Here is a 17,264-nt window from a genome sequence, read left to right as displayed (position 1 = left end):
ATTTAGATTAATGAAATTCTGCATACTCCCATCCACTCCTCCAAGATTTCACTCATATACACCAATGGCAATTTCTGGTGGCTGATTAAGCAACCAACCAACCAACCCGTACTTTGGGATGTGGCAGGAAACCGGTGCATCTGAGGTCACAATGAAAGCATGCAAGCTCCACACCCACAGTACCAGAGGTCAGGATTGAACTCAGGTTGCTTGAGTTTTGAGGCAGCAGCTTTACGACCTGTACCACAGTGCCACCTCTGTCAATGGCATAGCTTTGACCGAGTATGTTAAGGGAGGAAAGAAAACGGGAGAGATTTAGGGAGGGAATTACAGAGCTTAGAAACTCACAGTTGTAGACATGGCACAAAGGGAGGAGAGAGGGTCCAAAAGAGAGAGGATTATCAGTCATCAATTTATTAGGCTCAGATGTTTAGAGATGAATTTGATTCATGAATGCTTGATGGTGAACACATCGCAGCCCCCTGTCTAAAGTGAAATATAACAAAGGTGTTGTATAAAAGAGCAGAAGATGACTTCGTATGTATTGCTGAAATAGGAACCCCTTTTTCCAAACCTATTTTTAGCTGATAGGTGAATGATCTTTGATTATAAACTCCATTTATCTAAGTTTAGCAACCAGTCCACTGTATTTCCTATTTATTATCCTTAGAATATTCAAATTGAAATTAATACGAGAAGTCTGCAGTGCAATAGAATTTGTGCAGATCGTAGTGGATGGGTCATTTAGGAGAGCCGTCATTTATATTAAGCTGTATATACCCTCAAAGCTCAAATGTTCTTTGGAGGTAATTAAATATTTCTGGTCTTGTTGCAATTTTCAGCAACCAATTTGTTGGCAGCAGTGTCCCATGGAAAGCAAGATGATGATCCAAGTAATTTTTGATGATATATAGAATGCCCATGCTCTTTGAAAACTGGCTCTGGGTCATTTGTGCCCACTTGAAGGGAAAGATGAGGCTTTGATTTAACATTTTATCTAAAAGCTGTCACCTTTGACAGTGAAACACTCATTCAATATTGTGCTCAAATCGCAGAGTGAACTGGATGTGAGTTGTAGGAATGAAGTAATCAGGCATAACTCTACTTTGGGCACCCTGTATCAACATCGCTAGCAATATCACTAGAATTAGAGTCAAGTTCAATTCTGTTGTCCCATCAGTGTGCCTCAGTTTTAACTTCAAAGGAGCTCTCTTTAATGCACTAGATTACATTTCCCATAAAACTATACTTGGTTATTCTGAGTGATGCTGCTCGTTACTGACAGTTTTGTACCAGTGGCTAATCCTCTCTGTAACTGAACTGAGACTGTTCACACTGGAAATGTGAACAAATTGTATTGCACAAATTCTATTTCATATGGAACACATGGAGCCAACAGTATGGCCTTGATTTGAAACCAGATCTCAGAGATGAAAGGTTAAAATCCAACCTGTGCACCCCAACCCATCACCCAGCCCCAATACAAAATGTGCCTGTGAATGATTTCTTAAAGGTACCTCTGTAAATATTTTTAAACAATCTGATCATATGCTGATGTTCCCATTGTTTTGTAGACGAATACTTAGCATACAGCAGCAAATGAGAAAGATTGTAAGCTGATTGGTCTGTGTTTGGTTATCCAGGTCAGAGAGGTCAACAGTGTTGCCGATTATAAATTCAAGTGGTTCTTATTTCTAGGTTCGAGACAACAGCCAGGAGCCCTGTGGTCGTCTCTCATTCCTGAAGGAACCAAAAACTTCCAAAGGATTACCACAAGCAGCTATCTGTAATCTGAACATTACACTACCGGCTCACAAAAAAGTATGTGGAAAGACTAATAAACTGGTCTTCTGTTGAAGGAAGCTAGATAAATGACATAATTTTCTAAGAACCTGTTTGCTTTAGAAACTATAACCAGTTATTTTATAAAACATACTGCATTCTTTTACAAGTAGACATTAAAACCTGTTTCCTAGATTATAGCATTGTTTGTTTACAGAGCTCTTGCTCTGGCTGGTAACTTAGAGGCCAAAAGTCCTGCAGTATTTTCCATCATTTGTTGTGATTTTTATTTTGGTAAATGTGAAATCAAGTTTAATTTTTTTTGGTTTTGCTGGCTTTGGACTTGTTTTGATCTTGTGCTAATTAGCTTGCCTCTTGTACTCCCACTGGGTCCTTTTCATATCCTGATGTTTCTTTTCCCTGCTGTCCATTATAATACTCCTTGTCTCTGCAATGCTTCTTGGGACCATAAGGAAGCCGAATCAGATCCAGACGAAGAGGTAAAGGAAAATCTGATAATCTGTCTAAACTTGGTGATGACTATTAAGTTATTGCAGTGGACATTTTTGCAGTTGGACTCGGTCTTTAATGATAATGTTCACCTGATGTTTCTCAGGTTTAATTAACCATCAAACTTCCAATGCCAAATGCAATACCATTGATATATTTCTCCATTTGTATCAATTTTGGATGCAACTGGGAAATTTAATTTTTTTCAGGGTTAAAGATAGTTGTTAGGATTTCTGAAATTCTTCAGTGCAGTCTTTATGTCCATATGTGTGCTTTTGGGTGTTTGGTACAGCGTGTTATTACATAATTTCAGTTGTTAGCAGAGAAAAAGAGCATTAGTTTGTATTGCCAAGAACTGGGTCAACTGCCATAGCTCAATAACTGTATCACAATGTGTCTGCTTGTGGTCACAATAAACATTCCTTGTATCTTATGCTGGATTAGAGTACTGAGTCAGCTGAAGTACCAATTGCCCCATGTGATTTAATTAGTTTCATGTCCCATTTTACCAGCATTGTACACCAGAATATTTATTGTAACCATTTACTAAAAGCCACCAACTAAAAGTGCTACAATTTCAAAATTATAACATGCACCTTTACTAAAAGTTTAATCATGTAGGAAGCTGATTCTTGTGTATTTGTGGTGAAATGTTTCACGTGTGTCTGTATGTTGCGTGCTTGTGTTTACAAATTCCATCCTTACTGCTTTTGTCCATGGTGTGTCCACACTGACCTCTTGTGAATCTCAACGATGCAGCAGGGATCCCTTATCAATTGAATATAGGTTCACTTTCTAGTGTATAGCTGGCATTTCAATTTGATTGCCTTCATTCACTGGACTGTTAGATGCAGCTGTGCATTCCTGGAAGCAGGACCAGCCTCATCCTGCTAACCTTTTAGCTGAATATGGCATCGTGAGTTTGGTGGTCTGTACCATACATTCCTCCCAGCAGAAGGAGGAAACAAGACAGTCTTAAAGAGGAATTAATGGTGAAATTACTTAAGCAGAAAATAATAATTGGAAACAGCATATAGCTTCATTTCTAAAACATCCTAGATGGTGAGTGTAGTGTTTTCTCTGCATTTCTAATTTTATATAATGTGTGCAATGAAAAGCAGGGGAGGGAAACTGACTTCTCAATCAAGGTATTACAGAGCATCACACTGGTTTGGTTGGGTTTGTATGTCACAATATTATTTATGATAAAGTAATAAAAACTTAAACATAAAATGCAAATGAAAATATTTCATTTGGGAATAAAATCAACAAAATATCACCACGTCTTTTTCTTCCAGGTTGAGAAAGCTTCTGATCGCCGTCAATCTTTTGCATCTATCGCGTTACGTAAGCGCTACAGCTATCTTGCTGAACCTGGAATGAGTGAGTCCATTAATCTCTCCCCACAACATTGGTCTTGCTTGACATTCATTTATGATTTTTTTTATTTTAAAATAAAATGTTTCAACAAATAAATTTGTACCATTGTTACCTGTTCAGGCATGCAGCTGGAAAGCAAGAACCAGCTTTGATTTGCAAATCCACTCATTACATTCATCATTTCATTGTTTTGATGCATATATAATTTTTTGCTCAAAATGAGATTTATTTTTCGTGTTGATTGTAATCCATTCTTGTATAATGGTTCCTTAATGCAGCTCCATTAAAAATGAAAGACAACACTTGTCCAGGGTGGGCTGCTGTTTTGTACAAGAATATTAAAGTTACTCTAGATTCAGACTACTATCACAAATTCCAAGGGACTTTTAAGTGTAACTGTCTACCTATAGAGTTGAGCACTCATTAGGGAAATTGAGACAAAAGGAAAACGTATTTTTGAAGCACTTTTTGTGGACTTGAGGTGTCCCAAAGTGTTTTATAACCACTTAATTACTTACTAAGTCTAATCACTGTTTCATTATAGGAACTTGAGCAGCCAACTGGGTCCTTGTATTTGGGGACATAAACAGCAATGTGATGTTGACCAGATAATTACTTGTATTGAATTTGGTTTAGGTACTAAGGTGTACTTGGGAGATCTCATTTGCTCTGTTTCAAAACTAATCATTTACATCCATTTAATCGGGCAGCAAGATATTGGTTTAACATCTCAGTTGATGGACAGCATCCCTGAGAATGCTGCACTCCCTTGGTGCTACCTTGGGCCATTGGTCTGGATTTTGTTTTGAGCCTCTGGAATGAAACTTGAAACCTCTACTTTCTAACTCACAGAGAGAGGGAGCTAGGCTGATGACATAATTTGGTCATTTTCAAACTGGTTTTGAGTCTGTAATTTGAGAGTACATTTTAAATCCTACTAGTGTAGAAGGAAGTCTTGACAACAGTGTTGGCAGTGTGTCATGTTGACTCACAATGGATGAATTTGTTGGCTTCACTTCTGTTGCAGCATAGTTTCCACATCAAATGACATCTGCTGAATATTATTGTGGGTCATAAGACTGATTAATTATATTTTATTTTACTACAAACATCAATGTGCATCAGAGAAATGTGTTTCTACAGTAATAATGCTGGATAAAATATGCATTCTCCAAAATTACTCCCCTGGTGGCATGTGTAGAGCTGTTAGATTTAGCCATAAATACAAATATATAGTGAAATATGTAGCTCAAAGTCTCCTTTGTATTTCTTACCATTTGTTTCATGTTTGTGTTTAATTTGTCTTTTCTACCCTATGTTTTTTTCATTTTACTTTTTGTATTGTTTCATTTGCTGCTTTGACTGCTTTCTAGTTTGGTGACTGCTTTCTAGTTTGGTAACTGTTGTACAGTTGAAAAGCAAATTAAAATATTCTTTTCAAATCAAGCTGCTCAATCACTATTCTCACTGAATTTATCGCTGTATCTTTTTAAACGATTTGTACTTTCTTCTAACTGTTTAACCAGATTTACTGACCAATTTCTCTTTTCTCTGGTCTTCTCCGTTTCTTTAATTTATCTTGTTGATTTTTGTTTAAAATTTGGATTTTATTTCTGAATTTTTTAAGAAATCATTGAACGAAGTACAGGAACCACCAGGTCCTACCCTGCACCGTACTCGTACAAGCCGGTTTTTTCAACAAGGCCTTTCAGTCATGGGCAGCAGTCCCCATTTCAGTAGGCTGGACAAGCAAAATCTGGAATTACCTCTCTTTCAAGTTCAACATCCAACACACCTACGGCCTCCCCATTAAAGTCAATTTGGTCTGTCTCTTCTGCTTCACCTATCAGATCAACCTTAGGAGCTTCCACAACTTCCTCAGTAAGATCTATGAGTGATTTAGCATCTCCAATTAGATCATTTAAGTCCACATCTTCACCTATAAAAACTGTAGTAACACAGACTCAGTATTCTGTTAAATCTTCCTCTGCTTTGATTTCTTCACCAGTGAAAGCATCAGTAATGCCTGAAACTTCTGTAAAAGGACCTAACTTCGTCATTGTTTTCCTCACGGCTTTCTCCAGCAAACAACGGCAGATCGCTTCTGGAGAGATCCTCCATAACCATGACCCCGCCAGCCTCCCCTAAAGCTACTGTTAACATGTACTCATCCAGCTTGCCATTCAAGTCACATCCATTACAACGGCACCCACGGTTCTGTCCTCTCCTTTGAAATCAATGTCAACTTCGGGGTCTTCTCCTGTTAAATCTGTCATCGACGCAGCCCAAGGATTGCCGTCTGTGTCATTTTCTCCATCGAAGTTGGTTACTTCATCGAATGGCCAAATATCCACTAATGGAGTGATATCGCCGGTCAAGTATCCCTCAGCTGCGGCTTTTTTCAGCAGTCAAGCATCTGGTTTGTCTCCTGAGAAAGCACCAGCCGCTATGCTGGCAAACAAATGCATCACAACTGTGCAGAATGCAATGGAGAAAGCCCACACTACCAGCAGTAGCGTCACATTTGCTCCACTTAAATCCTTTGCGTCAGCAGCCCCTTCTGCTTTTCAAACAATAAGATTACCCTCTGCTGGGTCCTTGTATTCTTCATTGAGGTCTTCATCTGTGACCACCACATCTGTGACATCATCGACTATAACTGTACCTGTGTACTCTGTTGTAAATGTGTTATCAGAACCACAACTGAAAAGACTCTCAGAGACTACACCATTAACCAAGTCAGCTGCTGCATTGTTATCGCCAACAAAATCCTTGACGGCAGAGTCTCGCACACAAGTACAGTCTCAGTTTACCAAGACATTGTCCCCACTGAAAAGCTCCCTGTTCCTTGCTCCTTCAGCACTGAAGCTGTCATCCGCCTCCACCCTGTCCTCAAGTCAGGAAATTTTGAAAGACGTTGCTGAGATGAAGGAGGACTTGATGAAGATGACGGCCATCCTACAGACAGATTCCGCAAGTGACAAGGCATTCCCCTCGGAAGTGTCTGCAAAAGGAGGAAAGAGCGAGGATGAAAGTGAGGAACCTTTTAAGCTTGTGGAGAAAGTTAAAGAAGATTTGGTGAAAGTTAGCGAGATCCTTCAGAAGGACGGGCTGACAGAGAGCAAGAATGGTGTAAAAGGAGCTCAGACAAATGGGGAGCTTTCAGGTGAAGGTGAATGGGTTATGTTCGACTGCGATGATATTGAGGAGGCAAAGCAAAAGGCTAATGAGCACTTCGGCACTTTTGTACCAATGAAGGTAACAAATGGAGGAGAAAAGGACTTCAGTTTGGCAAGAGTGGTTGACTATTTGACAAATGATCTCGGAATTGATACGCTGGGAAAGATGGGTGATAATAAATATCGCCAAACTGATATCAGAAAGGAAGGTGAAGATAAAATGTTCTCCAAAAGGGCTCATAAGCCAACAATACCTTTGCCAGAACATAACTTAAGATGCTCCATCTCCCATGCGACCGTCTGCTTCAGAAAGGAACTGAGCAAGCTTGCAGATGCATTGATGGGCAACTGAAGCTATTTTGGAGTCACCTGATGATTTTTCTCAGCATGATCAGGATAAAAGTCCTCTGTCAGATAGTGGGTTTGAGACCAGGAGTGAAAAGACACCTTCTGCCCCTCAAAGCGCAGAGAGCACTGGACCTAAGCCTCTCTTTCACGATGTTCCCATACCTCCAGTTATTACAGAAACCCGTACAGAAGTAGTCCGTGTCATTAGAAGCTACGAACCTTCCTTAGATGAAATGCAGGAGTCCAAACTGAAGGGTTGGCTCCATTGCAAAATGCAAATATGTTTTCAGAAGTGGAAGAGAAGCCAATTGGGTCAATAAAAGACAAGATGAAGGCTTTTCAACTTAAAATGAAATCAGAGGACGAAGACGGTAAATGCTTGAAGAGCAAAGAAGTGCGTGTGAAAGAAGAAACTCAAATTACGACAACCACAAGGATGGTTTATCACACACCTCCCTGCACTGAAAGCAATGCAAGTGAAAGAATAGAAGAAACCATGTCCGTTCGTGATATAATGAAGGCTTTCCAGTCAGGTCGTGATCCTTCCAAAGAACTGGCTGGCCTGTTTGAGCACAAGTCAACAGTTTCTTCAGAAAGCAGCAAGGCTGGAGAAGCAATGTCGAGTTATCTTGATAAAGACTCCAACTTGAAACCAAAAGTTGAAAGAACTTTTGAGTTTCATATTGAAAAGGGAAACAAAATAGAACCTACAGAAGTCATTATAAGGGAGACAAAAAAGCACCCAGAAAGAGAATTATTTGTGTATCAGAAAGATTTTTTGGGGGACAGTGAAGTAAGAGAAGCCAAAGTTCTCCCGGAGAGGTTTGATGCCTGTCAGGATGAGCAGGCACAGCGGGAAGAAGAGGAGCTCACGGCTGAAGAATCCCTTCCCTCCTACATGGAATCGTCAAGAGTGAACACTCCTGTCTCCCAGGAAGATGAGAGCCGTCCCAGCTCGGCACAGCTCATCTCTGATGACTCATACAAAACGCTGAAGCTTCTCACTCAGCAGTCAGTGGAGTACCACGACGATGAGTACTCAGAGCTGAGGGGAGAATCCTACAGGTTTGCGGAGAAAATGCTTCTTTCTGAGAAAATGGATGTTTCTCATTCTGATACGGAAGAATCGGTCACTGAGCAACCTCAGGCCTTCTGTCTGGGCTCACAGGTAATTGGTCATTACAAGAGACTGAATGATTCATCGCAGGAGAAGGAACTTGCTAAGCTGCACAAAATGATACCTGATAACACTGATAAATCAACAGATCAACGCAATCGTTACGAAAAGGTTGCAGTTCTGCACTATCCACCGGAGTCTGGCAGTCCAAAGCATGCTCTGTGGATGCGTTTTAGTGAAGACAGACTAGAAGGTGGAAGGGAAAAGCTCATTTATGAGGACAGGGTTGACAGAACGGTGAAAGAAGCAGAAGAGAAGCTAACTGAAGTATCTCAGTTTTTTCGAGACAAAACAGAGAAGTTAAACGATGAGCTGCAGTCGCCAGAGAAAAAGCCGCACAAAAGGGAAGGGATGCAAACCCATTCGGGGTTCAGTTCTGCCAGCAGCAGTCCAGAGAAGCTGCGGCTGACTGACATAATACCCAGTGACGAATGGAGCCAGGAGAAGCAGAGTGAGCAGTGCCTTCGTAAGTATTCTGTCCGTGCTGAGGAGAAGAGGGTGGCCAATGCAGTGATGGACTCTGCTCAAAGGACGTACTTACCCCTCTCAGATGACGTGAAACATAAAATGAAGCAGTGTGAAGATCTCTCACAACCACCATTTCATTTAAAACAAACGGGAAACAGTTCACCTTACTCAAAATCTGAGCCAGCTGTAATGCAGAAAGGCAGCGAATCCTCACGAAACACCTACCTGCAGGACCAAGGTATACAGGACAATCAGCCTGACGGCAAATCGAGAAAGACTGTTGCTCCTTGCTCCAGCGCTCAGGTTGATGACGAGATAAAAACAAACTTTGTGGAAAGAAACTTGCAAGAGGGACAGCTAAATGCATCTGTTAAAAGACTGCATGAAAGCAAGCTGCCAATCTACCAGTTCTCTTTGAAAGAAATTAATCAGAAGAAGCTGGAGCATGCAGCAGAAGGGGCCATCTCAACAGTAAAGGAAGTGCACACCAGTAAGTTCAAGGACTTAAGCAGTCTAGGGGGTTTGAATATCGGAACTGAACCTGTGTCGTCAGTGCTTCAGAAGGCAGTGGAAGTTTTGCCACATGCAAATGTTTCTCAATTTGTGGCCACTGCTCCAAAGCAGTTGGTCTTTGGTGCGAAAGGCGCAGTTCGGACTTCTGAAATGGATGCATCATTGAAAAAAGAGCCTGAATCGCAAATAAAATTAGACAAAGAGAAAAAGGTGTACAGGACCTGGGAAAACTGTGGGAATTCCAATCGCAAATCGCATAAGGACAAGCTTACGCATGTTCTCGTGCACGATAACCTGATGGAAAATGACATTGCTCAGGCTGAGTTCAGATCTGATGGGCAGATGAGAGAAAAGGTTGGTCCAGTCATGGAGAAGGAGCATCTGTCAAATAACAGGCACTCGATGAAGGAAGTCCAAGAGGCCCCGATGAGCTCTCCGTCCAAGAAAATGGGTTGCACAGAGCAAACCATCAGAGATGGTGAGAGTTCTGGAGAGCAAATGCGAGTAAAGTCTGTGAAGAAGGAGAGTTCAAGTCCATCACAGATTCCCGTCAGAGTTCCAGAAGAAAAACCAAAACCAATGTCAAAGATCCAAGAATGTAACGGTGCTCAGGTGAAATTCCATGAGACTGATGTCGTAATCAGTATGCCCAACATGACACTGGGTAGAGCCAAAAAGGGACAACAGTTCTTTGAAGTACCAGCAACCAGTATTCAGGCAAATGGCTCCAAGGATAATCAGTCCAAAAAAAATGGAGAAAGCGTGGACCCAGGCAGTTGTCGGGAAGAACTGGAAACCTCCCCTATCAAATCTCCTGACTCTCTGGAGTTTAGTCCTGTTAAAGATTCTTCGCTGAGTGAGTTCTTTGATCAGAGTCCAGTTGAGTGTTTGGATAAAGCAGCACCGTTGGCGAGCATTGAAGGTTTTAAAGAGATAAAGGCTCTGCCTGTTTACGTCAGTATTGTTCAGATGGGGAAACACTATGAGAAAGAAACTGCAGGCCCGCACCAAGGAAATTTTAAACGAATAATCAGCCAGGAAAGTAGGACAGTGCAGGAGACGAGGGGCACTTTTTATACAGTTCGCCAGCATAAGCCGTCCCCCTCTCCTCAGGGTAGTCCAGAAGATGACACCTTGGAACAAGTATCACTTATAGAGAGTTCTGGTAAAAGTCCTGTTACACCTGAAACACCCAGTTCTGAGGAAGTCAGCTACGAACTTTCTTCCCAGGTGCCAACCATGCACGGAAAACCTAGTCCAATCCCTGAAGTTTCTGAAGAATCAGAAGAGGAAGAGCTGGCCAAAGTGGCCTCTGTTAAAGATGTGAGTGGATTTACGAGATCCATGAAGCCGAGTGAATTAGATGGAAACGATAAACGCCCGAAAGAAAATCGTGTCGCCTACATTGAGTTCCCTCCGCCCCCTCCTATCAACACTTTGGATGCAGAGATGCCCAGTGTCAGGAAAAAAGAACACTGTGCAACCACTGAGGATGAGCTGGACGTGATTGAGCTGAACTTGCAGGAAGAACATGACAAACACTTTATGGCTGAGCCTGTCATCAGAGTCCAGCCACCTTCCCCTATCCCTCCCGGGGCTAATGACAGTGACTCAAGCAGCGATGAATCCATCTTTCAGCCAGCTCCCCTGAAAAAGTACACCTTCAAACTTCAGGACGACACCCCTACCGGCTCATCAAGATCTAAAGCCAAAGAGCAGCGTGGCAGAGACGACGATCTCCAAGATGGCGATGAAAAATTTGCTTTGGATGCTAATTCTGAGGTGGACGCAGTCCCGAATGGTAACAATGATCAGTCGGTCACTGAGTGCTCCATAGCGACGACTGCAGAGTTCTCCCATGACACCGATGCCACAGAAGTTGACTCTCTCGATGGATATGATCTGCAGGATGAAGATGATGGCCTAACTGAAACAGACTCTAAATCCTTGAATCAGGGAATAGAAACCAAGATGGATGTTTGGGTCACTGAAGGGATTTTGAAGCAGGGTGATCGTTCCTATAGCCAGGGTAAACTTGCAGTAATTGAGGAAGAAGGAAAGGTAGGCGCTGAAGAAGAAACACCCTTACAGTCTAAAGCTCAGACTTCTGAAAAGAAAGGCGAAGGGAAAACTGATGGTAAACCAGGACCCGAGATCTTCACTTTGGAAGGCAGGCATCCTGACAGAACCGGGTTTAATGATACATATTTTAGTTACAAACTAGAGGAAGAATTTGCAACCCCGTTTAAAACTGTTGCTACCAAAGGCCTTGACTTTGATCCATGGTCTAACGGCCGAGGGGACGATGAAGTCTTTGAAGCTAGGTTGAGAGAGGATGAGCAAAAAGCCTTTGGCTTAGCAGTAGAGGACAGGTCCCAAGCAACAACACCAGATACAACCCCAGCCAGAACCCCAACAGATGAGAGCACTCCAACTAGTGAGCCTAATCCCTTCCCATTTCATGAAGGGAAGATGTTTGAGATGACTCGCAGTGGTGCAATTGACATGAGCAAGAGGGATTTTGTTGAAGAAAGGCTCCAATTTTTCCAAATTGGTGAGCATACTGCTGAAGGGAAGTCAGGGGACAAGGGGGAAAGGGTTAAAAACACACTGGTAGTCACAACATTGCCTCAGTCAGGGGAAAACACAACTGAGGCATCAATAGAGGCGCCACAAGTTGAGCATGAGAAAGTCCAGGCTAGCGGAAATGGTCTGGAATCGGTATCCGGTGGCAACGCAGCGGACAAATCCTCATCAGCCATGGCTGCAAAAGTTGATCCTAAGTTACGCACGCCAATTAAAATGGGAATTTCTGCTTCTACAATGACGATGAAGAAAGATACGGGTGCAACTGAGATGGTTGAAGTTAAAGCTGATACTGTGCTGTTAGATTATCAGATTTCAGAACATACAGTGCTAGAAATAGCTACAGTTGAGACTAGAGCTACAAGTCAGGAATGTATTATAGAAAATGCCACATCTGATTTGCCAATAAGTTATAATAAAGACAAGTTTGATTCCCCAGTCCCAGATACTGACTGCACTAAGGATATTAGTCAGTCTGAAGCCAAACCAACAGTTGAACCAGCTGTCCAAACAGAAGAGAAAAATCTAGGTTCATTGACAGCCCCAACAACTGATATAGTAAAACTTGTTAAGCAAGTTGCTGAACCAGTAAAAAAGCCCAAATCGAGACTTCCAGTAAAAACAAACATGGCCCCATTGTCAATTTCTCATACAGAGCAGAAAACGGCAGCATGCAAGATGAAACAGTCTAGGAAGAATGAGTTAAAGGCAAAAACAGATCCTCCCAAATATCTTGAGACAAAATCTAGAATCCCTATTAAAAATAATGACAAAACTAATTTGCCTCCACTGACAGCGCCCCAGTCCAGTTTAGAGCAGGGACAGGTAGCAAAAGTAAAGTCTAAGCAATCTTATTCCAGACTGCCAGTTAAGGTAAGATCTAGTAATACTACGACTAAATCGAGTAGAGCAGGCAAAGGGCAGCCAAGTGAGGTTTGTAAACATTCATTTGGATATTTTAAAGGGATTAGCAGTGAGGCAATAAAACTTGTGGATCGACATGCCAATGAAGAGAAAAAAGGGCAGTCAGAGATCTCTGATGAAGACAGCACGTCGAGAAATGCATCTTTATCGGAAGCCGGCCTACCTTCCATTACATCGAGGTCTCCTAGAGATATGAGACCAGAGGCAGCATCTTTAAAATCAAAGGTTGAAAAGGTCTACAGTGAGACAAGGAACAGTAAAAGGACTGGTGGGGAGGAAAGCAGTCAGGTTTCTGGGCCTCGCGTGGCTCGCATCGCGGAGATCAAGCCTAGTTTGTAAAATTTTCGACTTGTTGATCTTTAGTGCATGACTATTTGTGATTGCCTGTGGCGTGATTTATCCTTAGCTACCATGTCGTCATTGTCGTTGTTTGTGTTGTCTCGTATTCCCCCCGTTTTCTCCAGTGTTATCCCGGTAGTTTTCTCTTAGTAAAGCATGCCAACCAACATTAAGCAGAGAGCATTAGGCCACATCCTCTCTGCAGTCCGACGATTCTATGTAAGTCAGGCAAGAAAGTGCAACACTTTACAAGAACTTTTATAAAACACATACAGTTTGTTCATTATCTCCAGTGACACAACATTTAGAAAAGTTCTTGGGTGTTTTCAGCATGTTCAAATTCATTGTGGATATTACACTGTGATATTACATAAATTTTTTACATTCAGTTGAATTTGGACCTTATTACTGATGGCGATAGGATTTACAATTGTATAGGTCACTAGGGTGTGTTTATTTCATTTACATGGGCACGAGTAGATTTTTTACCTAAATTTGGATGTTAGATGTATTGCGTGGAATGTTGGTCTAATTCTATGTTTAAAAACTGCAGGCCCTCAGAGTCCATGTGAAAGGACAGATATAAGGACAGCCATAGTAGCAGATCATCTGGGACTGAGCTGGACAGGTAAGATGCACTTGTTATCTTTTTACACGCTCAAGAGCAAAGGAAACCCTAAATGAGCTGTTACATCCTGACGCATGCTTGCAATGATTATGATAGATCTGTGCAAGTCCCGCTGATATTTGAAAATATTGCATGTGCTGAGACAAATTGATAGGGCATTTTTCTGGCCTGGATTTTATAGCAGAAGCATTGAGCAAAAAAGTAAGGAGGTTGTGCTAAACATTTATGAAGTACTTGTTAGATGTCATCCAGAGTACAGTGTCCAGCATTAAGTGACGTGCTTTGGGAAGGATGTCAAGGCCATGGAGGTGATGCAGAGAAAATTCACTGGATTGGCAGTGGGGATGACGAATTAGGTTTTATGGGAGATTAGAGAAGCTGGAATTGTGGACCTTTTAAAGAAAGAAGTTTAAGGGGGAGATGTAACAGAGATATTTTTTAAAAAACCTCACTATTTTGATACTGTTTCCATTGGCAGAGGATAATAGAATGTAGGTTCAAGATAGTTTGCAAAAGACTGAGGGTTATCAAGTAGCAAGTCATAACTGAGAACGTATTAACCTAAGTAGATCTGGTAATGATTTGAAAGAATATTAGAAACTGTGGGGGGCTAAGGCGATAGTTTTGAAAAACTGGGTCAAGCGTAGCGGGCTTCGTTTATGCTATAGATTCTGTTGTAGTGATCACTTGTAACTAATCCAGACAAAACACCTAAAAGAGGAGAGTATGGCTATCAGTCAGCTATAGTGTTACTTCTAATTACACACACTTGAGAGGTAGTGTGATAATGGAACAAAGACCTGATGTTTCTCTTTTCTAATCTTAATGAAGATAATAGGGGGGAGAAAAAACTGTGGTATTGGGTAAATTGTCCACAGACAACTTTGTTTATGTTTAGTATTGATGTTGGCCTTCATAATGTCCCAAACGGTAGAATTTAACAAAATGCAGCCAGAGGAAACACAAAAACTACCCTTTTACCTCAACCATTCCCACCATCTGGGGACCCAAATATTCCTTCCAAGTGAGACAGCAGTTTGCTTGCACTTCTGACAATCTATTGTACTGCATTTGGTACTTTGGGGAAATCAAAGGCAGATTTAGTCACAGCTTTGCAGAACACCTCTGTTTAGTTGGCGAGGATGACCTTGAGCTTCCACTCACCTATCATCCCACCCTCTCTGATCTCTCCATCTGGCCTCCGACACCATTCCAACAATGCCCAGCATAAGCTTGAGAAACAGCACCTCATCTTCCAACTAGACACGGTACAGTCCCCAGGATTCTATGTTCGCTAAATTTAGATCACCAGCCATTCCTATCTGTGTCAGAACTGGCTGGCCCTAATCTGGGTATTTCCAGCAACTCTGCGATCAGCATCTCAATGATCCAGCATCTTCTTCTGTGTTTTTGTTCTCTCTCCAACTGCCCTCATTCACAGCACCGAAAGCATTGCATCGCTTGGGCAACCTTGGTCCACGCTCTCCCTCAGACGTTCCCTCTGTTCACTCCACCCCTCCCACTGTCTGCTGCTTAAAACACAGTTGTTTTCTCACTTTTCCAGTTCTGATGAAGGGCCATTGACCTGATATATTAACACTCTTGCTCTTTCCACAGATTCTGCCTGACCTGCTGAGTATTCTGTGTATTTAACAAAAGACCAGTTAAAAGTGAGAGCAAAGTCTCTCTTTAACTTGTTGCAAGTTGTTAAAAATTTTGGGTTCGACTCCATGACTGCAGCATTGTAATGTGCATCAATGGAGAGAGAAGCATTTCAGGTTGATGACGTTTCACCAGAAATGTGTGCTGATGAAAGTCTGAAATAATAGCTCTTTCTCCCTCCACAGTTGTTGCCTGATCCTTTGAGTATTTGCAACATCTTCTGGTTGTTATTGAGATTCTCAACATCAGCATTAGTCTACATTTAATATTAAAGGCAGCATTCCCCCCAGTGAGCCAGAAAGACACACCAGTGTTAATGGACCTGATCTGAGATAATATTTAAGTGTGCTAGTGGAAAATACCCTCAAGTTCATCTAATATAGTTATTATTCCAGGTCTTAAAATACCACAGTGGGATCTTTAAATAAGCATAAAAATTTTGTGTGGTCTTCTGGCTAGTACTTCCCTTCACCTAAGTAGCTGTTTATTCATCTCACTGTGAGATATTCCGGCACAGTGGTACAAGCAGGTAGAGTTTGCAGGTTTGCATGTTCGTATGTTCTTCCTGTGGCAGTGGGGGTTCCTGCTGAGTACTCAAGATTCCTGTCACATCTCAAATATGTGCTGGTTGATAGATTAATTGGCTACTGTAAATTATCACCAGTGTAGGTGGGTAATTAGGAGAATCAGGTGGTAGGACTTGATGGGTTTAAGAGAGAATAAGTTACTGGGTGATAAATTACGAGTAACAGGATTAATGGAATCGTTCCAGCATAGGCCTGAGAGTTCTACAGCACAGAAACAGGCCTTTCAGCTTGACTCGTCATGTTGATCGAGATGCCTATCTATGCTCATCCCATATTCCTGCATTTGGCCAATGCCCCTCTATTCCTTTTTTTATCCATGTACCTGTCCAAATGTTTTTTAAACACTGTGATTTCACCTGCCTCTACCAGCTCATTCACCATCCTCATACCCACCATCCTCTGTGTGGGGGGAAAAAGAACTTGCTTCTCAGATCCCCTTTAAACCTTTCCCCTCTCACCTTAAACCTATGCCCTCTAGTTTTAAGCTCCCCTACGTTGGGAAAAAGACTGCAACTATCTACCCTGTCTGTGCTCCTTCCATAACATAAGGAAATATGAGGAGAATTGTTGTGAAGTTTATCTGTAAAGCAACATCTTTTGAATTTCAGATGTAATTAGTATGAAATGCTTTAAGACATTTTTTAGCTATATTTCTAAAGCTGGCAAACGTTAAGTGTCTTTAGAGCATTGGAATTTATCCAGTGTGTCTACAGGGCAGTAGGCTGATTGTAAATGTGCAGTTCTCTAACTGCACCACTCCATGGAAACTGCTAAGGAAGGCTTCTTCTCCTCCAGGCGCCTCTTCACCCAGGAAGGCTGTGACGTGCATGCCATCTGCTGGAAGCTGATCTATACCACACAGAAGGCACTGCCAACAACATATTTCCGTCCCATTTTAAGCAATATTAGTCAAGTTACAGTGAACAGATGTATCAATCTATTCATGTGAATGCCCCTGTCTCCCCACACAAAAAAAAACAGCCAAATGTGATGATTACTTACTTGTTTTGACACGAAGAAGGCATTTAGTCCATCGAGTTCCTGCCGGCTCCCAGCAGAGCAATCCCATCAGCCCAATTCCCCCTCCTTATTCAACACCCCTTTTATTCTTTTGCCATTTAGTTACACAAAGGGGTAATTTACAATTGCCAGTTAACCTACCAGCACATTGGACATGGGAG

The 17,264-nt window shown here is 41.8% G+C and overlaps 1 protein-coding gene across 1 annotated transcript in view; it reads left to right on the top strand.

Annotated features, from left to right (window-relative positions):
* ank3b (ankyrin 3b) overlaps window positions 1-17,264 on the top strand; it is a 422,959-nt gene that overhangs the window by 378,166 nt on the left and 27,529 nt on the right. The window contains exons 34-36 of the mRNA XM_052027524.1: window positions 1,699-1,821; window positions 3,591-3,675; window positions 13,760-13,834. Of these exons, the coding sequence (XP_051883484.1) occupies window positions 1,699-1,821; window positions 3,591-3,675; window positions 13,760-13,834 (283 nt within the window). The remainder of the gene's footprint in view (window positions 1-1,698; window positions 1,822-3,590; window positions 3,676-13,759; window positions 13,835-17,264) is intronic.

Source organism: Pristis pectinata, chromosome 12 (genome assembly GCF_009764475.1).
Source record: "Pristis pectinata isolate sPriPec2 chromosome 12, sPriPec2.1.pri, whole genome shotgun sequence".
Taxonomy (NCBI): domain Eukaryota; kingdom Metazoa; phylum Chordata; class Chondrichthyes; order Rhinopristiformes; family Pristidae; genus Pristis; species Pristis pectinata.
This window is presented reverse-complemented; position numbering and strand designations above follow the sequence as displayed.